Below are 21,808 nucleotides of genomic sequence, written 5' to 3' on the forward strand. Positions count from 1 at the left end.
TCCACAGAGGCTGATCTTGTTCATGCAGCTCCATATCATCCTGGACCACGCGAGTCCATCTCGTATTGCATCCATTTAACCCCCTCTATCCGGCCAAACAAAAGTTGTTTGGGCATGTGGTGGCTGGGCATGCAGGCTACGTGACCCAGCCAACACAGCTTTGCTTGCCGGAGATCACCAATGGGACTGTATTCAGATCGTTCAAGGATTTGTGAGCTCCTCAAACAATACAGCATGCAGGTTAAACCCAGGATGGATCGTAGACAGGCAAGCCTGAATGTTTCTAACCGGCACAGATGTTCCATCTGAGGGGTCCACGTTTCGCAAGCATAGAGAAGAGAGTGCATGACTGTGGCCGAGCAGACCCGAAGCTTTGTGTGGAGCGACAGATCATCACCACCACCATCTTCACCACAACTACCACCACAACCAATGTCACCATCACCAGTAATATGTTTAATTGACAGGAGAGAAGCCTCATGATATTCATCACCACCATCACCAAAGACAAATATCCCCCGTAACACATTAACAGGCTGTTGGGGAAAGTGCTGTTAGCGAGCACCTATGCTGGTGGCTTCCAAAGTGGTGATATTTACGCAACATACCAGGTACTCATTTGAGGCTAAACCGACCTAGGGGAGGTCCAGGACTTGTTCATATAATCGTCACTGGTGTTGTAGCGCAGTGAGCTAACGGCTCCACTACCGCTGTTTAAATAATAGTCGAGAAGCCTCCACGATATTCATCACCATCACCACCATCACTAGCAGCTCTTGACAGGTAGGGTTTTCTTCAGAGCACGCAGGTGATGCTGCGCCAATTCCCAAATCCATTCACGAGGATTGAGAGAATAAGTGGGTGAATACATTGAGGATTTATAGACAGGAAGTGAGTATATGAATTGAAGATCAACAGACAGGAAGTGGGTGTATGAATTGAGGATTGAGAGATAGGAAGTTAGTACACATTGTTGATTAACAGACAGGAAGTGGGTGTATTATTTGAGGATCGAGATACAGGAAGTGGGTGTATACATTGAACATTGAGAGGCAGGACGTGGATGTATACATTGAACATTGGGAGGCAGGAAGTGGGTGTATAGATTGAGGATTAACTGATAGGAAATTAGTGCATTAATTGAGGCTAAACAGACAGAAAGTGAGTGCATTCATTTATTATATAATCACTGTGGTTTTCATTAGGCTCACTGGCACTGCTCGCCTCTCTCTCCGTGTGTGCGATGAAGAAGGGTCATTGCCTGAAACGTTGCCTTCTGTACACTTTTCCTTTGAATGAGGGGGTGAGTGGGGTCGCCGTGGTGACTAGCAGATGTTAACTACCTCGCCTGCTATGCAGGAGGTTTTGGATTCGATTCCAACCCTGACGCCTGCCGTATATTTTGAGTTAAAGTATCTCTGGATGTGGTTGAATGGATTTTTCTCCGGCTCCAATTTTTTCCCTCCATATTTAGAATCAACATGAATTAAGAGTATTTGGCTACTATACATTTCCACGTGATAAGCCACTATATATATCAGTAGGCTTTAACTAGTAAAATATTAAGTTTAGTTTAGTGAGGAAGTCGGTGGGTGAGTGGGTGGATGAGTGGATAGGTTGGTGAGTGGGTGAGTAAGTGGATGAGTGAGTGTGTGGGTAATATTGTAGGTGAGTGGTTGAGTGAGTGATTGGGTAATATGGTGGGTGAGTAGTTGAGTAAGTGGGTGTGTGGGTAGGTGCGTGGGCGATAGGGTAGCTGGGTGGGTGAGTTACTAAGTGAGCGATTCGGTGATCGAGTAAATACTTCCTCCTCTTGACCCTCGAGCCCAGGGTTGTGCGGGGGGGGGGGGGGGGGACAAAGCTCAAAGTTACACATCAGATTTAAACCCCAAGACCTGAAACATAAGATTCCACGCGACGCCAGTGAGTGACTGCATAGCGCAGGCTGGAACGGGAACGTACATCTAGATAGTGCAAGTCGCGAAACCAGCCATTGCCTATGGACATCTGCTGGCAGTTAACCAAAATTAGTCGGTTCTGTGTGAGTCTGTGGGTCTTTGTGGGAGTCTGTGTGAGATTGTGGGTCTCTGTGTGATGAGTCTATGGGTCTCTGTGATGAGTCTGTGGGTCTCTTTCTGAGTCTATCCGTCTCTGTGTGATGAATCTATTGGTCTCTGTAATGAGTCTGTGGGTCTCTGTGTGATGAGTCTATGGATCTCTGTGTGGCGAGTCTGTGGGTCTCTGTGTGGTGAGTTTGTGGGTCTCTGTAACGAATCTGTGTGTCTCTGTGTCAATCTGTGGGTCTTCTCCTCCCTTCTCACTCCTCATCCTCCCTGCTCCTCCTCATGCCTCCTCCTCACTCCTCACAGCTCACTAAACGGTAAGATCCACGTACGGGCTCTCCACCCCTGGCTTGGTGGTGGCGCTGTTCAACTGCGAGTCTGGGCATTCGTAGGGCGACGCCGAGTGCTGAACCTGAGCCTTGTAGTTCAGGTAGTGAGGCTCCGTCTTCTGGGCTCTTCCCTCATCGTCCAGCTGGAGATGATAGAGAGAGATGGAGAGACGTGGAGGGGAGGAGATTAGAGTTATAAAGAGATAGTAATAGAGAGAGAGATAGAGGGATATGTGGAGATGATGAGAGAGAGGTGAAGATATAGAGAAGTAGAGGAGATGAAAGAGAGATACAAAGAGGGTTAGAGGAGATGAGATAGATGCATAGATACGAGATAGAGAGAGGAGAGATCGAGAGAGAGGTGGATGAGATGAGAGAGATACAAGGAGGGGAGGAGAGATGATGGGTTAAGAGATAGGGGGAGGCACAATGAGAAACGGATATGTTGGGGAGACATGGTTCTTAGGCGAGTCTCTACGTGGGTCTCACCTCTTCGTAGATTCCATCTGCATTATCCTGATGGGGGGAAGAGAGAGATTGAGTCATGTGGGTAAATGTAACGTTCCCCGATCGTTTCAAGGAGCAATAAACCATCATCATCACATGACATAATCTTCTTTAGAACTGCTTGTTGTACAGTATTTAGGTTGTTGCCCTACATCCCCGGCACCTCCGATTAGCGCAGTTGTCTATGTACGGTGCGAAAGAAGTTCAAAACACATACTTACAAAGACAAAGATCCCATTTATAGCCTTAACAGACTGTTTGGACAAGCCCTGTTAGCGAGTAATGGCTATGAAGAAGGCCGGAACAGCAAACGAGGGGGTGGGTGGCCAGCACCATGGCCGGCCGCCTTTGTTTCAGTTACTTATATGAGGCTGAGCAGAGTGGTTGAGTGAGTGACAGAGTAGGTGAGTGGGTAAGTGAATGAGTGGGTAAGTGAATGAGTGGTTGTGTGAGTGGGAGAGTGGGTAATCTAATGGGTGAGTGAGTGGCTTAATGAGTGGGTGAGTGAGTGGTTGAAAGAGTGGGTGAGTGGATGAGTAATCTGGTGTGACATTGCCACTGGTGTTGATAATGATGATGGTGCTGATTGTACCTTCATCGCCTCGCGCTGAAACTTTATACCAGGCAGTTCATCACTCTGTGGTGAACACAGAGATCAGGTTCAGTGGATGTGTGGGTGGGTGAAAGTGTGTGAGTGAATGAGAGGGTGAGTGAGTTGGTGGGTTGTTGAATGATTGCGTGAGTGAGTCTGGCAAAAAAAACCAAGTCTCTTCGGTGGTGCCGGACGGTAACGCTGTGGTGAACAATGTCATGGGGGGAAAGGCCAATTCCAATCGGCTATTCTGCTCGTGGCATTTGTAGGCACTACAGCTGCCAAATGGGCTCTGGATAGGTACGCAGGGCTGCTAACCCCCTCCGCCTTCGATTTAATTATACAACACGTAAAATTATCAAACTAAGCTTGTGCTGGAGGCCCTGGGGGGGGGGGGGGGCGGGGGACAGGCGTCAATGACGTCTCCTGGCCAAACCCCATTTGGCAGAGCCAGGAGACTGAATCCTTACCCTCAGGATTCCTCGAGAAATAGCAAAGCTCTGCGAGTGGCCACGTGCAATGTTCGAATGCTCACTGCAGAAGAGAGGCTGCCCCTCCTCTATTGGGAGCTGGACTAGTACCCCCTGGATGTATGTGGCAATCAGGAGGTCTTGTGGACTAGCTCTGGCTTCAGTCATCATGAGGGGTGGACGTCCTCCACTCAGGGCAGAAGACTACTAAACAACAGGGAGTGGCTCTTCTTCTGAACAAAATAATTAAAGGGGCGTGGGAGCATGGCAGTGAAGTGTAGGAAGCTGTAAGTCCCAGGCTACTGTGGCTGACCGTCACATCAACGGTAGATGAGGAATGATGGTGGTGGTTGCTTCTGCCCCCACCAGAGATGAACATCAGTGGAGGGATGCAGGCAAGGCCGATGAGTGAGATGCCTTTTATGACCTGTCACAGCTGCTACCTAATGTGGTCCCTCGGGATAAATATATTCTGTTGGGTGACTATAAAGCCCAAGTGGGTCATGATGCTGGAACTTGGGCTGGAGTGATTGGAAGGCATAGTCCAAATACGCAAAATAACAATGGTAGGAGACTGCTATAATTATGTGCAGTCCATGGGCTTGTAATTACCAATCCGCTGTTCCGGCATTGGCACATCCACAGAACATCATGGATGCACGCCAGGTCCAAGCAAGAACATCTGCTGGAATATATTGTGACGGAACAGTGGATGCAAGCCCATGTCCTTGACACCAGGACCTACCATGGAGCTGATCGACCCACTTACCATCGGGTTGTCACCTGTAGGATGCGCCTGCCAATCTTCCACTCTAGTGGTGGGTGTCCATCTAGAACCCCATTAAAACCCATAGTGGCCTGGTCTCAGCTAGCCGATGAAAGTTGAAAGTGAGAATTTCATCATCGCTTGCAGCTGAGGTTGGCATCGCCCCCCTCCTCCTGAAGCAGAGCGGAAATGGGCGAGTTTCAGGACTTTGGCTCATGCAGCTGAAATGGCTGCATTGGGTACAGGGCCCAGACATCTCCAGAGATCTTGGCTGACAAAGGAGGGGTTCGGGCTGGCTGTAGAAAAAGCGACTGGCCCACTCCCACTGCCTACAGCATCCCTTGTGAGAGAATGAGGCTGATAGCAGCCTTCGCTCAGAAGTTCGGAGAGCCGTGCGGCAATGCAAGAATGGGTGGTGGTCGCGGGTTACTGATTTTCTGAGGAGATGGAGTCTGCCTCAGTAGCCAGTGATCACAAATCACTCCTTGATGTCCATCAAAAAAGTTACTTGCAGCAGGACACCTATTACCATCCTTATGGGAAAGAAAGTTCATCAGATTTCTGACCCCAGGAACAGTTGTGCAGATTTGCTGAGAATATCTGTGAGGTCTTGTGGGAGGGGAAATCCCTCAGCCTAGAAAACATCATGGGGCAAGGTGGAGATGACCCTGCTGAGGCTGCCGTGCCACCAATATTGGAGGAAGTCGCCACTCTCTGTGAGTGGCTGGTTGAGATGCCATCTTTTGAGGAAGTACGGAAGGTGATCCAAAGTCTTAGACCAGGAAAAGCGCCAGTCAGAGGATCTCCCAAGCGGACTGCTGAGGGAAGGTGGTGTTTGTTTGCAGTCATCAGAATCACAGTCTGGACCACTGGATGGGTTCCACAGGATTGGAAGGATGCACTGGTAGTCCCCATATTTAAGAAGGGGGACTAAACAGTCAGGGGCATCTCAATGCTCGGTGTGCCAGGAAAGGTCCTGGCAAGGATTATTCAACATCGCCTTGCAGGCACTTTGAGCAGAGCCTTGGGGAGCCGCAATGTGGATTCAGGCCAGGGCAGTCCTGCAAAAATGCCATATTTTCTGTCCGGCTGCTATATCCGAGGTGTAGGGATGTCCAACAGGACCCATATCTCTGGTTGATTGACCTGGCCAAGGCCCATGACACTATCAATAGGCCTACTCCCCGACTCTCTGCTCACAATCATTGAAGACCTTTATGATTGTGGGTGGGACCGGATTAAGTTACATGGCCGGAAGTCGGAGCCATTCCCTCTTCACCTTGGGGTGTGACAGCGATGTCCACTTGCGCCTACATTATTTATCATGTTTTTAGAGCACATAGTTCTATAATATTTCCATGGATGTACCAGTGGAGTTTCTCTCATACAGATACAATGGGAGGCTGATCGATGCCCAAGTGCGGTCGATGGATGGCTCCCTATTGGTCATATACAGTATGTTATGTATGCTGATGATCTGTTGATTGCTGCTCACTGAGAGAAGGAGTTAGAGGTGCTACTGCTGGACCTGGAGCGTGTTAGTAAGAGGTGGGGACTTAGCATCAGCCTCACCAAAACGAAGCACCTGCCTCGGTATTTTGTACCATCAGACACTCCACCCCCACAACTCCCAATTGGTGATGGGGCAGTTGTGGAGAGAATGGAACGTTTCCCATACCTGGGCAGTGTGCTCAGGTTGACAGCAGAGTTCTCGCTTCGAATCAGGCGAGTGGCATTATTTATTCATCGGCTGCGTAACGCTGTGTAGAAGCTACCTGGTCTATCGCAAGGCTGCATTGGTTAGGTCATGTAGCCCGCATGCCCAGCCACCGGATGCCTAAACAGCTTTTGTTGGTCCTCATAGACTAAACGGGCGTGGCATGGGCTAGAGAAGAGATGGGGTGATGTGGTACAAGAGAATGTGGAGCTAAGTGGACTTATCGATGACTGGTACCAGCGGTGTCAAGATCGGCCTCTGTGGAGGAGGCACATGAAGGACACTACTGGTCAGTTGGAGGCAGTTGCCCTCCAGCAAAAACTGAAGGCACAGGAGCGACGCTCACAACAAGCAGAGCGCTGGGCGGATAAAACGCAGCAAGTTGACACAGTAGGAGGCACAGGTGGTGCATCGGCCAGTCATCGTTGTCAGTAAACCATGGCACCTGGGTCTGTCCAATGATCTGCCAGCAGGCGTTCGACGATTTACTTGCCATTAAAGTGCACATAGCCTGGCACATGAGCTGTGGTGATGTCACCACCACTTCGTGGAAAATCGCGGTTGTGGAGTGAGGGGGTAAGTGTGTGAGTGAATGAGGGGAGTGAGTAAGGGGGTGAGTGAGTGTGTGAGATAGATAGTGGGTAATTGAGTGGGTGGGTGACCAAGATCATCCATAATATATTTTTTTTGGTTTATATCGCATAAGTATATAAATGTGTCATTAAACTCGACACTACCAGACACAGACAATTAGAAAGGGTTGTCACGTACATCCCGGTGTGCTGTACTATTAACGAATCGGCATATTCGCTTCATGTCACAAACCTTACTAATTGGCTGTGTCGGGTGGTGGCGGGTTTAACAACACATTTGTGTTTATGCGATCAAAAAAATAACTTATATTATGGATTGTCACTGTTGATGATGATGATAGTGCTGATTGTACCTCCTGCTGCACCTTCATACCAGGCAGTTTACCAGGCACCTGTGATGAACACAGAGATCAGATTCAATGGCCGTGTGGGTGGATGCATGTGTAAAGTAGTCACTTGGCGGGAGACGACTTTGACGGGTAGCACACCTTTTTATTAACACCAAACTGTTACACGGGTGGCAACTGCCACATAACCCACGAGGTTCCCCTGAGCTATACCCACACGGGCTCTCACGCCCCGTAGCTTCTTGGAACACACCCGGCTAGGTTATTAGCCTCGACTCTGGGTCCCACAACCTGGTTCCACATGGACACCAGGCCCCGGGTCCCACAGCCTCGCCTCTGAGCCGCACAGGGTCCCGGCCCTTACAAGGACAGCGGGGCTAGGGGTCTCAGGGCCCTATCTCTTCAACTCCGTCTTCGATCTTCAGCTGGTAATAACTCCCCGAGTGCTCTCGCGCGTCCCCCTTTATAGTCCTCCATGCGGACGTCGCTGAGAGCCCCCACCCAAGTTGACCAATCACCCAGCGCTCTCCCCACGATCCTGTTTCCCATATCGTGTCTGCGTGCACAACCACGCACCCAGCGCCGCCCCGTGATCCATCACTGTCAGTGTGCGTCAACACCCCCACACTCGATGTAGCCACGCCCGGCGCGCGCACACCCACGCCCCCACCTTGTCGGCGCGTACCGCCACTACATCACCCCCTACCACATAGCTCGCAGCCGACCCGGCTGCTAAAAACATTTTTATTTCCCCCCACAATTAGTGTGTGCCCCGTAACACCAACAACAATTACAACAACACAATAAGAACTCCGCCCACCGTAAGCAGAGCATATCACCGCAACAACAGAACAATATATACAAGCGGCGAGAGACAACAATAAACGTATATACAAAAATGACTCGTGCAGCGTCCCTTCATTTTCCGACCACCCCTTGAACGGGGCAATGTACTGGGCAGAAGGGGAACGTGGCGCCGAGCCGCAATCTCGGGCCCCCCCCCCCCCCCCTTCAGGAAAAGTGGCTAGTCTTAGCACGAGTCCGCCTGGCCGGTCCGTCGTACGGAGCCAGACGCGGTCGACCGTCCGGTGGTGCCGGCAGTCCAGGGAGGCACGGGGCAGGTATTGTAGATCCGTGCGTGCCTCGGGATTCCGGCTCTCGGTGGTCAGCCGCCGTCAGGTCCGCGACACCTGGGAGTAGGTCAGGCGGAGACACGTGAGGATCAGACTGCGACACCTCCCACCCCGAGCCGACGGCCCCATCACACGCTCGGTCGTTACGGCACACAGGGAGGTCATGGGTTTCCGCGAAAAGTTTCAGCCGGGAGGGGTGTACGTACCAACGGCGTTTTCCCCATTTAATCTGGATACACTGGGGTCGCGCAATACGCACGATTTCCACCGGTCCCCTCCATGGTCTCAACAACTTAGGGGACGTGGCCAACGGTGCATGTGGACAATGCAGCCAGGCCTTATCGCCTGTTTTCCAATCGTGCGTATACACTTTCCGTTCATGCAACCTTTCGTTAGCGACCTGGCGCGACCTTGAATTTAACCTTGCAGCCTCTCGCGCTTCAGCCAGCTTGGCGATATTAAATTTGATGTGGTCGGCCAATTTGGATTTCGCACGTGGCTGGGAAATCCCCAGTTGGACATCCATAGGCGGATCAGCCTCCCGCCCATACATGAGAAACAATGGGGAAAACCCCGTTGCCGCATGGGGGGCCATACGATAGGCCGCGAGTACCCTGGGTACCTGTAAGTCCCAATCAACCTGATCATTGCAGACCTGTTGGCACAGCATAGAAGTAATCGTTCTGTTTAGACGTTCAACCATTCCATCAGTCTGCGGGTGGTACGGGGAGGTACGCACTTTTTTTGTACCCAACAGGTCACACACCTCGCGCAACAAAACGCTCGAAAAATTCTTCCCTTGGTCCGTCAGCAAGCGTTCTGGGGCGCCTTTGTCCAAAACGTAGCCCTGGACAAAGGCGTCCGCCACCGCCGCAGCCGACTGGTTGGCGAGTGGCCACGCCATAGGCCATCGGGTGAAGTACTCTACGCCGACCAGCAGGTATTTGTTACCCCTAGGTGTAGCGGGAAAGGGCCCCAAAATGTCGAGCGCAACCAATTCGTTCGTGCGCGAAACCTGAATGGATTGTAGCGGTGGATTAGCCGCAATCTGTGGATGTTCTCCACGTCGCTCCCCATACCCGGCCAATAATAGTCCCGTTGGAGTAGGGCAAGCGTTTTGTGAAATCCCAAATGCATGAGGCGTTCGTGAGCAGCCAGAACGACCCTACCCCGTAAAGCAGATGGCACAACGAGCGTATGGCGCCGGGACATATTGTCCCACTTCATCAGGAGGCCCTGTCTGACCACCCACGAACTGACCCCCGTCACCCCCCCCTCGGGAGCCTCCGCCTTTCGCCGTAGCGTGAGTAGGGAGCTGTCGGCCATTTGGAGACGGCCCCACTCGATAAGAGGTAACGCGAGCAGCGAGTCCCCGCCCGTGGGAGCGGCGGTCAAAACGACCTCTGGAGCATTAGTGGCGGCGAGCAAAACTCCCGCGCGAGCGGCGACAGGGGGTTTACACCGCGCCGATCCCAGAAGACACGCGCATTCCGAGCGAGGCGGCAACCGCGACAAGGCATCCGCATTCGAGTGCCGCAATCCCTTTCGGTAAATCGTCGTGAACTGGTAGTCTTGTAGGACCTCCAGCCATCGGGACAATTGGCCGGAGGGTTGCGCCACCCGCATTGCGTATTGGAGAGCCGCATGGTCCGTACGAACAGTAAAATGACGTCCGTAGAGATACGGTCTGAATTGCTGTATAAAGAAAACGATCGCAAGCAATTCACGACGAGTCACACAGTAGCGTTGTTCTGCAGGTGACAGAACTCTACTACCGTAGGCGACCACCCGTTCGACCCCCCCCGACCACCTGTGAGAGCACTCCCCCGATACCCGTGTTACTGGCATCCGTGTCAAGCAGAAACGGTTGCGTGAAATCGGGGTAACACAAGGGGGGAGCTCGCACCAAGGCGTCCCTAAGGGAGCAGAACGCGGCCTCCTCATCTGGGCCCCAGTGAAACCTTACCCCTTTAGCCGTCAAAGCGTGTAGGGGCCTGGCAATGGTGGCAAAATGTTCGACAAAACGGCGGTAGTAGGAGGCGAATCCTATGAAGCTGCGGACTTCAGTGACTGAGGTTGGCGTTGGCCATGAGCTGACACAGTGCGTTTTAGCAGGGTCCGTGGATATCCCTGAACGGCCAACAATGTGGCCCAAGTACCGGACCGATTCCCGGAGCAGGTGACATTTCGCGGGTTTAAATTTTAATTTAGCGGAACGCATCCTGAGGAACACCCCTCTCAACCGCTGGAGGTGCTCCTCGAAAGTCCGACTGAAAACGATGATATCATCGAGATAAATCAAACAGGTGTCCCATTGGAGTCCTGACAAAACCAATTCCATGAGCCTCTGGAACGTGGCGGGAGCGGAATGTAAGCCCATGGGCAATCGATTGAATTCAAATAGGCCTCCTGGTGTCCGGAAAGCGGTCTTAGGTTTTGATTCCTCATCGAGGGGCAATTGCCAAAATCCTGAAAGCAGGTCAAGCGTCGAAAAATACTGTGCTCCCGCCAAGGCATCCAGCGACTCATCCATCCTGGGTAGTGGATACGCGTCGGCCATAGAGATTTTATTTAGGCGGCGAAAATCCACACAAAACCGCAAGGAGCCGTCCTGTTTCTTAACAAGGACAATGGGAGCCCCCCACGGACTGGAAGAGGGCAAAATGATGTCGGCAGCCAGCATGTCGTTAACAGCCGATCTCACATGTTCCTTCTCGGCCGGGCTGAGCCGGAAGGGATTTTGCCGAATGGGGGCCGCATCACCGGTCGCTATGTGGTGGCGCAACAAATCCGTGCAGCCAATATCGTACTTATGTCTGCTAAAGATGTCGGCAAATTCGAGTAGCAGGCCCCTCAACGCTCCCAACTGCACACTAGACAAGTCACTAGACCCAACACACAACGAGTCGAGCCATTCTGTCCCCTCTTCCGATGGAGGGTGTGTATCGAGGCTGGAGTCGGCATGCGCAACGAGCCCTCCGTCGACTGGTAGCGGCGCCGCGTGAGCCAGCACCGTGCCCTGAGTAATTACAGCCGTCCGCGGCCCCGTATTCAGAACCATCACGAACGGATCTCTGTCCGCCCGCACCATGGTCTGAGCTACTGCTAAGTCGAGGCCCCCAACTGCTCTGTTAGATGGCCCTAACAGGACACCCTGGTCCCCCCCGTCGATCCCGAGGGGTTTTCGCAACCGCAGGGGTACCAACATTTGCGATCCCGGGGGCACCCGCACAGTCTGAGTTGCCAGCGCCTGAACCGTTGCACAAACCGTGCGTATTTTGGTAGGACTCGTTAAAAATGCAACCCGCCGACCCGACGGAAGTTCAATGCAGGCTTGATCAATGAGAATTTTAATGGGCATTTTAGCCAAAAAGTCCGTGCCCAGTAAACAAGGGACTGCCAGAGACGATGACACAAAAATGGGACCCGCCAATTTGATATCACCAATACAAATAGTGGCCCGAATCTGTCCGATTATTCCCAAGGATCCTCCGTTCGCTGCGTAAAACGGTACGTCCACCGGGAGAAGGGGTCAGCATTGGATGGGAAGGATGTTATAAATAAGGTCCGAAATGATGGTGGCCGACGCACCCGTGTCCACCAGCACCCGGACCTCGACCCCGTCAATAAACCCCGTTACTACGGACGACCCGGCCGACGCAGCCACTATCCTGTGGGCCAACTCTGACCATTCGACTGCCCCCGGCCCGTGTACGAACCCCCCTCGCCGAACCGAATCCCCGGTACCCATACGCGGTCCCCCCACCGCGAAGCGGCGACCCGAGTGTGCCGTGTATGTGGACCAAGCGTGTGGGGTGCCGCGACTTGCCGGAGTTTGCTGGGACGACTTGGGGCCTTGGTCGTCGTCCGGACGTGGTCCCGAGGCGCGCTGACGCGGAGCCCGGCACCCGGACGCGACGTGACCCCGGAGGCCGCAGTTGTAACACAAGACCATGGACGTCGTAGGTTTCGGTTGCTCCAGCTTGCGGGATCGTACGGGCGAACGACCCCCCGATCTCCACTCCCCCGGTCTTGAGACGGTGAAGGCCTCCTCCCGAACCGTAGCAGTCTGAGGCTCGGCGCCCGTCGCGGCTGGTGTCGCGATCCCCGCCGATGCACAGATGACCGTCCGCTTTCGCTTGAGGACCTCGTGTGCGTGAATACTTGTCGCCACCCCCAAGGAGCAGATGTCCATCTCGTCGGCCGTATTTATGGGCACTCCCAGACCGTGAGCCAACGCCAGCAGCTGCTCCGTCACCATGGCGTCCTTCCCCTCCTTGTCCATGCGTGGAAAGGCGGCGTCCGCCAGGGCGAGCAGCGATGTGCGATAGGCGAGTGTAGTTTCTCCATCCACCTTACGTCGTTCGTAAAATTGGTGGCGACAGGTCGAGGGCGGTCCGAACACCTTAGCCATGAGATGTAGCGCGGCCTGGAGCGTAGAGCGGGACGACCTTGGGGCGGATGTGAAGGCCGCAAGTGCGTCGTTGTCGAGCATCGCCGGCAGCGCGCTTAGGGCAGTGGTGTCGGACCACCCCGACATCTCCTGATGCGCGAGGAACCTTCGTTGGAAGGCCCCCCAGTCGCCCCCGTCCGCCTTGAACGCCGTGAGCGCGGGCAGTCTCTGTTGGAGGACCTGGTCGTCGTCCCCCGATGAATGCTTTTCCCGCGCACCGCTGTAGTCAATGAAAATGTCGGCTCCGTCGGCAGGCGCATGGTGGAGAGTGTCGTCGCGCGCCAATGACGCGGGCTGTGTGGAGTGGAGGTCCCCGAGCACGTGGTGTCCACGCTTCCCGCCAATTGCAGGTGGACCCTCGAAAATGGCGCCAATTTCAAAACTTTTGGCGCGAAGCGCGTTCTGGCGGGATCCCTGCGTCCGCACTCCCTCCTCCACCCTCGTAGTCGCCGTCCCGCCTCCTGAAGCCGTGATTTCGGACAAAATCGAAGGGGCGGCGAGCAACAACTCCGCCAGGCGGGAGTGTGCTTCCTGAAGGCCGGTGTTGGAGGCGAGCGGAGCGTCGTCCATCGCCGCGCGGTGCTGCATCGGCGGCATCTCATCTTCCTCGCCTCCCGATGCTTGTGGCTCCGGTACGTCATCGTCTTCCCGATCTCGGTCGTGGGTTCGGTTGTCTTCCTGGTATCCATAGTTTGTAAAGACAGGTTTACTTCTGACGCCAGTTGTAAAGTAGTCACTTGGCGGGAGACGACTTTGACGGGTAGCACACCTTTTTATTAACACCAAACTGTTACACGGGTGGCAACTGCCACATAACCCACGAGGTTCCCCTGAGCTATACCCACACGGGCTCTCACGCCCCGTAGCTTCTTGGAACACACCCGGCTGGGTTATTAGCCTCGACTCTGGGTCCCACAACCTGGTTCCACATGGACACCAGGCCCCGGGTCCCACAGCCTCGCGTCTGAGCCGCACAGGGTCCCGGCCCTTACAAGGACAGCGGGGCTAGGGGTCTCAGGGCCCTATCTCTTCAACTCCGTCTTCGATCTTCAGCTGGTAATAACTCCCCGAGTGCTCTCGCGCGTCCCCCTTTATAGTCCTCCATGCGGACGTCGCTGAGAGCCCCCACCCAAGTTGACCAATCACCCAGCGCTCTCCCCATGATCCTGTTTCCCATATCGTGTCTGCGTGCACAACCACGCACCCAGCGCCGCCCCGTGATCCATCACTGTCAGTGTGCGTCAACACCCCCACACTCGATGTAGCCACGCCCGGCGCGCGCACACCCACGCCCCCACCTTGTCGGCGCGCACCGCCACTACACATGTGTAATGGTGTTGTTGGATGGACGTGCACCATCTCCGGTTAGCACCCAATGATTACCTGTAGGGGGCAATCACGATATACCTAGCCTCGGGCAAGGGAGGGCTGTGGGGTGTCCTGGGATCCCCTGGGACCCCTCCCGGGGGGGAGGGGGCTGTGGGGGGTTTGGATTGAGTAAATGGGTGGATCAGGGAGAGGGGAAGCGAGTGTGTGAGTAAATGAGTGGGAGAGTGAGTGGCAGAGAGAGTGAGTGAGTGGGTAAGTGAATGGGTGAGTGAGTCAGTGAGTGGGTCAGTGAGTGTGTGAATGAGTTCATCAGGCAGATGTGATGAACACAGATCATATCAGTGGGTGGGTTCGCAATGGCTGTGTGGGAGGGTGGGTTCACAATGACCGTGTCGGTGGGTGGGTTCACAATGGCCGTGCCAGTGGGTGGGTTCACCATAGCCGTGTCGGAAGGTGGGTGTGGCATAGTGCATGAGGCATACCCATTAAGCTGGAGAGAGAAACTCGTGTCCTTGGGCGCGGTCCTTTGTGTGGAGCCAGGAGCAGCCACAGCGTGGTCATACCGGCGTTGGGACAGGTTTTGAGTGGAACAGGCCAACCAGTGGGAGGGAATCTCAGACCATTTATAGTCGGACCTCTCACGTGATTGACTCAGGGGCTAAACAATGGGCTGAGAGCAGCACTATAAAAGGAGCACTCAAGTCGGCAGTGGGGGGTGGGACGAGCTGGATGAGCTACCACCCTCTCAAGCAGCAACACGAGTGAGGACCAGAGGATCTTCACTGTAAGTAGCAGTTGACAGCTCTCTCCCACTCCATGGAATATATATTTTATAGGGAAACGTTAGGTGACGTTAATATTATTATCTGTTTCCAGTGGCCGATCTGGGGATTGATCCAAGGCAGGTGGGACTTCTGGGATGGAGCAAGGGCATGACAGGAGCGGCAGAAGCGGGGAACCAAGTGGACTGCAGCCTGGCACTAGCCAATCATGGAGAGTGTTGCCATCTGGTTCCCTGGGTGGCTGCTTGGCTGACTGTTGACATCTCCCACTGCTCGAAAAGGAGATAAGCTCGAGGCACGAGCTGCCCACTGCGAGGGGTTAGCAGGTGAGCGGTGGATACCCCCGAAGAGAAACACAGAGCCGTCTGTAAAGCAGATTTGTATGTGGGAGAGAAGGGAGGTGTATTATCTTCTCCCCTAAAGTTTATCTGTGAGTCTCAGGAACGCATTAGGAACACTAGGTGTGGTTGGATGTTTGTGAGTGGTTTTCTGTTTATTCTATTCATTTTATTTTCTTTGTGGTAGCCTACTACCAGGCTATAGCTCCTGCTTGGGGTGGTTGGTGTCATCTTATGTAGAAATAAAAGCTGACATCCCTAACAGCCAGGTATCTTAGTGGTCTAACACCACTTCGACTCTGCACCCCAACCGTCAGCCCTCGTGGATAGGCAACGTGACTGTGGGTTCGCAATGGCCATGTCTGTTGGTGTGTTTGCGATATCCGTGTCAGTTGGTGGGTTCACTTAGTCCATATCGGTGGGTGTATGGGTTCATGATAGCTGTGTTCGTGGGTTCACGATAGCTGTGTTCGTGGGTTGGTGGATTCACGATGTCCGTGTCGCTAGGTGGGTTCACGATGGCTGTCAGTTTGTGGGTTCAGGCTGGCCGTGCCGGTGGGTGGGTTCAGGATGGCCGTGTCTGTTGGTGGGTTCACAATGGCCGTGTCGCTAGGTGGGTTCAGGATTGCCGTGTCGGTGGATGGGTTCACGATGGCCGTGTCGGTGGATGGGTTCACGATGGCTGTGTCGGTGGATGGGTTCACGATGGCTGTGTCGGTGGGTGGGTTCACGATGGCCGTGTTGGTGCGTGGATTCACGATGGCCGTGTCGATGGGTGGATTGATGATGGCCGTGTCAGTAGATGAATGGGTTCACGTTGTCCGTGTCCATGGGTAGGCTCACCGGCAGTTGGCCCCGGCCAACTGGACTCGGGATGTATCGTGAGGGATCCTCTGTAGCAGAGGTGTTTTGACGCTTCTGTAGGGCATGGGGCTGGGGCAGGAGAGGAGGGAGGGGGAGGTGGAGGATCGGTTTTTGAGAGAATGAATAGGGAGTGAGTTGGTGAGTGAGTTGGTGAGTGAGTCGATGAGAGATTGAAGAGTTGGTGAGTTAGTGAAAGATGGAATAGTGAGTAAGAATGTGATGGTGAATAGTGAGCATGTTGTTGAGAGAGAATAGTTAACGAGTTAGTGAGCGATTTATTTGTGAGTGCGTTGGTGAGAGAGTGGATAACGTGTGAGTTGGTGAGAGAATGAGTGACATGGTGAGTGAGTGAATAGAGAGGGAGTGACATGGTGAGTGGATAGCGAGTGAGTTGGTGAGACAGTGAGTGACATGAGCTGTGAGAATTTGTTGGTGTTGATGATGATTATGATGATGACGATGATGATCATGCTGTTGATGACTATGATGATTATGACGATGATGATCATGACTATGATGATCATGCGGATGATGACAATGATCATGACGATGATCGTGATGATGTGATGACGAGATCTTTAATTACCAATGCTCACCTCATTGCGTCGCTTGCAGTAGCAGACGCTGAGCGTGATGACGAGGATGAGCAGAACCCCAGCTCCCACCCCGACTCCCACGCCGATTCCCAGGGCAGAGCTTTGCGTGGTAGTCTGGGGGTGGGAAGACGCGTGGGGGGGGGGGAGACACGGGGCGGGGGGGGGGGGAGACGCGGGGAGGGGGGGGCAGATGCGGGGGGGGGGGGGGGAGACACGGTGGGGGGGGAGAGATGTGTGGGGGAGACGCGGGAGGGAGATGCAGGGGGGTGGGGATGTGGAGGGGGGTGAATCGGGGTGCTGACCCCATCCTACCAGTGTGCTTAACCCTCATAGGGGAAAGTTCCGCCCGCGTGTCGTGTGTGGGTGCTGATGGTATGTGTACAATATTATTCTACTCACTGTAGGTCGAGTCGTCGTCGTCACCTGCAAAACAACATAATCGTCCTAATTAGTAACATCATCGTCAGCAGCATCATCATCAACATCATCGTCAGCAGCATCATCATCAACATCATCATCATCGTCAGTAGCATCATCAACATCATCATCATCGTCAGCAGCATCATCTACATCATCATCATCATCGTCAGCAGCATCATCATCAACATCATCATCATCGTCAGCAGCAACATCATCATCGTCAGCAGCATCATCATTGTCAACAGCATGATCATCACTGGGGCGGGCAGGCGTGATGCTGACCACCCACCCCCTCGTTTGCCACAATGCCGGCCTTTTTAGGTGCTTCTTCTTTTGTACAACGTCACGTTCAGGTGATCAAAGCCAGTAAAACCTCGTTAGGAGTAAGCGCAGTTAGTGAGTGTATCATCGTTGCTCTCCAGTGTATTTTCACTATTTTTTTCAGGGGGGGGGGGTGGGGTGGGACATTTGCCGAAAATACATCAGCAGTGTGAGTGAGGGGCCACGCCACACGTTTAGGAACAACCATTGGGGGATTTGAAAGCAAGCAGCACGATGTTGATGGTGATGGGGAGGGAGGGGGGTTTGGTGTAGTCCCTGTTTGCGTGTTGTTGGGGGTGGTCGCACGTCAGGGGCCCATGCTTAAAGGGCCACCAGGGGGGCAGCCAGTGGCCCCGCGGGGCCTTGCGATTGTAATGACAAGGTGCCATCTGTTGACCAAGCGGGGTAATCACGAGTATGGGTGTGTTTATATAATAACCAACTAGAAGAGGGGCGTAACTGTGTTAAAGATAAAATTCGGGGTCAGACGGAACCTGCTCGAAGGTTCTAGAAGGGGGCGTGGCCGGAGGCGGGGCCTGGCCACACTGGGAAGTATATAAAGGGGACGTGACCGAAGGTTCGGGGCTGTCCTTGGGTCCGGGTCTTGGCTGCTGTCGCTGTCTTCATCGTTATTTTTCTTCATCGTCCGGCCGCATGGCCGATCCTTTGCATGGCTCTTATCATCGTCGTCGCTATCTGAGTCAGCCAGCTATATAGATAGATGCCGACAATGGGGCTGTGTCGATGGGTCAGCTATGCGTAGCCGTGTATATATATATATGTCGCCCAATGACTGTGCCTAAAGTGTGAGAAATAAATAAGGTAAAGGGGGGTTTTACCAATTGATAGAATTAATATCCCACCAAGCAGTCTTCATCGTCAAAGCGTGTTCAGAAGAAAGTGACATTTGCAACTCCATTAGTTCAGACTACATAATGACGGGGAAAGTTTATTATAAGAAACTTAGCCGTCCTTGTTCGTACCGTGTGTGGAGGCAGTGCGTGTGTGGAGGCAGTGTGTTTGTGGAGGCAGCGCGGGTGCAGGGACAGTGCATGCTCTAGTGGTCACTAGGGGTAATTAAAGAAAGGGGGCGTGGCCAGGAGCGGAGCGAGGGCCACGCCGGGGATAAAAGGAAGAGGCGAGGTTCGGGGCTGGCGTGAAGTCGGGGTCGACTGTTTTCACGCCGTCGCTGTTTTTACATCATCGCTGTCTTCAGGTCGTCGCTGTCTTAATATCGTTGCTGTTGTTGCAGTCTTCATATTGTCGATGTCTCTGCGTCGTCGCCATTTGCTTGCCATACCTGACCCAAGTTATCTGCGCGTCATCCCTGGCCAAGTCAGGTTATCTGCGTGTCATCCCTGACCAAGTTATTTGATTGAAGCATCCTAAATAATACGTAAAAGAACCCTATACAGTTTGTGTTGTCCGAGAATCATTACACTAGTATGGGTGCGGAACGTTAAAAATCGCCACGGCCCATGGGGGAAAGAGATTCATGTCTGGTATGTGCCATATGCACAACCACCCTGCCTGGTCTGGTCGGGACAAACCCTTGTGGAGTGGGGGGCTGGTTTGAAGGGGGTGGACTATAACGGTGTGGCCCAGCACTGTTGTGCAGTGGAGAGTCGAGGTGGCTGAGTTTACATGAGGTAAAGGGGGGTGGTGAGGGGGGAGAATCCTCTAAAAACCCCAACTTCTGGAAGCAACGGCGCCGTTCGGTCTGGTTTTAATTGGCGGCAGGTGTTGCCAATTAAAAGTTTAATACAGTACAACGAATTTTCGAGGTTCCGATTCGAGGACGCTGCATGTGCCAAGTTGATTGACATCATTCCATAGGCAAGAGATGAATGTCTACTACTCAGCAAGAGGCAGCGGATTGGCTGCTCATGAGGGAGAGAGGCCGTGAAGGTGGGACTACATTTGTGGACTTCAGCGGACACCACTGGACTACAGGGGAAGATGACGACCTACGATCACCACGACTACAGGACTCCAGGAGAAACCAGCGATTACTACCGCGCAGACGGCTCTGAGACCCAGGCTGCAGCCCTGTTGAGTTGTTCAACGTGGGGATAGAGGAGCCGGCCGGGTCCCTGGACTGTCGTCGCGTGGAGTCTCAACTTCACAACCACGACTGCAGCTGCGCAGATTTGTTCAACGTGTGGTTGCAGGCTTCAACCAAGTACAAAGGCCGTCTTTTGAGTTGATCCTTCAAGAATACAACTGTAAATGCAAAACAAGATACTCCAGTTGGGTCCTGGGAATCCTTGAGGCTGCACACGATCCTGACTGCAGATTCGTTTACTTATGCTGATTTATGCTGCTTTTTCGCTTTATTCAAGATTGGAATGTGTGAGTGTACGAACGGTCGTCGTGTTTTTTGTATGGTTTATTACCATGGTCCTCTGTTATTGTCACCACACGGGGGCGATGCGTAGCCGTGTGTTCGAGTTTCGAGCAAGTTCCAAGGAGTCGGTTCGATTCAGCATTCGGTAATTTTTGACACGCGATGACACTGCGAGAATTTTTAAAAGTATTTGACTGATTGTTCTGAAGTTGTTGTCACGCGATTGACGCTGTGTATAGTTGAACAGTTTATTTAGAATTTCCCTTTGAGCTACGAAGCTCTTGAATCGGGTTTTATCAACCAAACCAAAAAACTGTTAAATAAAAAAAGACATTTGCAACAGGTCGCATAAACATTATAAATACATAAATACAGCAATTAAAAAAGTCAACAAGTAAAAAAAATGTACAATATATTACCTATAAATTTAATATTTTACTAAAGTGAACATTAACATTAGAGAAACATTGCAGATGCGGTAAGTTATTTTCCACCAGTGTTTGATTCGCGTCCTTGAACAAAGTGTCATACATTCTAAATCTTGTTAAGACTGTATTCCGGATTGCGTTATTGTATGCCACTATTAAAGTATGTTCAAAAGTCCACATTGGTGCCCTTGAGGGAATTGTATGGGAGAGAGAATGGAGGCGAATCCCTTCTCACTCCAATCTTAATAAAAAAAAGAGCAACCCTCACAATAGCATAGTGTATAATAGTGTAGTGTATATTCTTGGTTATTTCAGTAAAGTTACGTAGAAAAAAAAGTATTATTTTATTATTTCCCTTCTATGTGACTTTACCGAAAGAACCAAGAATATGAATCCCTGCAGTCACGAAAGCTTTAAATCAAAAGTGTAGTGTATAGTCTAGTGTAGTGTGTGTGTCTGTATGTATGTTCATCTTCTTACGCACCTTTTGTAGCAAACCATGCAAATGGGATGTGCTAAACCCATGCTGCGGGTGAGATGAATTCTTAGAGGGAAAGGCCCATGCACGTGTAGTGTGCGTGCATTTTCTGATGGAATGTGTGCAACGTTCTTCTACTCACTAAAGTTGGCGGGATTGTGGTATCCTGCAAAAACAGCATAATCAGCATCATCAGTAACATCAATCATCAGCGATATTGAAAACTTAATTTTTTCTATTTTTTTTATTTTAACATATAAGGCACACTGAGTTATATACCTCTTTTACAAAGTGACTTGGCTATCACAAATGGTAGCTCAACGAATTGGCTCATCATCGTCGTCGTGTGTAAATGTATAGTAGCCAAATTACTCAATCGCATGATGACGTTGATTCTAAATGTGGAGGGAAAAACCGGAGAACCCGGAGAAAAATCCACGCGACCACCACGGGCAAAGAGACATGCAAACTCTATTTTTCAGCGGGCCTCAGGGTCGGGATCGAACCCACGAACTTCTGTATACGAGGCCAGGTAGTTAACATCTCGCATCATCATCGTTGCTGTAATCGCCACCACCATTATCATCAGCCCCAGCAACAACATCACCACCATCACAACCACCGACAAAAAAACAACAACCGTCGTCTGTCACTAAGTGGCAATGACATCACCATGGCGTTGTGTCAGGTTTGGTGCACCTTGAGGCCACGTGACGTATTGTGATATGAGGTCATGGGATAGATCCAGGTGCTTTGGATTGACTAACAGATGCACCACCACCTGTGTTCCCGACTGCGTTTTAGCCTCCCAGCGCTCCGCTCGTTGTTTTGAGCATCGCTCCTTAGCCCTTCAATGTTTCTGGAGGGCGACTGCCTCTAGCTGACCAGTAGTGTCCTTCAAGAGCCTCCTTCATATATTTCTTTAGAACTACTTT

The 21,808-nt window shown here is 52.3% G+C and overlaps 1 protein-coding gene across 3 annotated transcripts in view; it reads right to left on the reverse strand.

Moving 5' to 3' along the window:
- Nucleotides 1–435: 435 nt before the first annotated feature.
- Nucleotides 436–21,808, reverse strand: part of LOC133359651 (uncharacterized) — a 49,105-nt gene continuing 27,732 nt past the window's right edge. For 2 of the 3 annotated variants that reach the window (XM_061578125.1, XM_061578126.1), the window contains exons 10-17: nt 21,016–21,039; nt 17,279–17,302; nt 16,880–16,993; nt 16,263–16,352; nt 7,391–7,429; nt 3,492–3,536; nt 2,882–2,908; nt 436–2,535 (exon numbers count right to left, since the gene is read on the reverse strand). In XM_061578125.1, the coding sequence (XP_061434109.1) occupies nt 2,374–2,535; nt 2,882–2,908; nt 3,492–3,536; nt 7,391–7,429; nt 16,263–16,352; nt 16,880–16,993; nt 17,279–17,302; nt 21,016–21,039 (525 nt within the window). In that variant the 3' untranslated portion in view covers nt 436–2,373. The remainder of the gene's footprint in view (nt 2,536–2,881; nt 2,909–3,491; nt 3,537–7,390; nt 7,430–16,262; nt 16,353–16,879; nt 16,994–17,278; nt 17,303–21,015; nt 21,040–21,808) is intronic. The other variant, XM_061578127.1, reaches the window with a different exon arrangement.

Source organism: Lethenteron reissneri, chromosome 65, assembly GCF_015708825.2.
Source record: "Lethenteron reissneri isolate LAM-NWPU_2019-01 chromosome 65, ASM1570882v1, whole genome shotgun sequence".
Classification (NCBI taxonomy): domain Eukaryota; kingdom Metazoa; phylum Chordata; class Hyperoartia; order Petromyzontiformes; family Petromyzontidae; genus Lethenteron; species Lethenteron reissneri.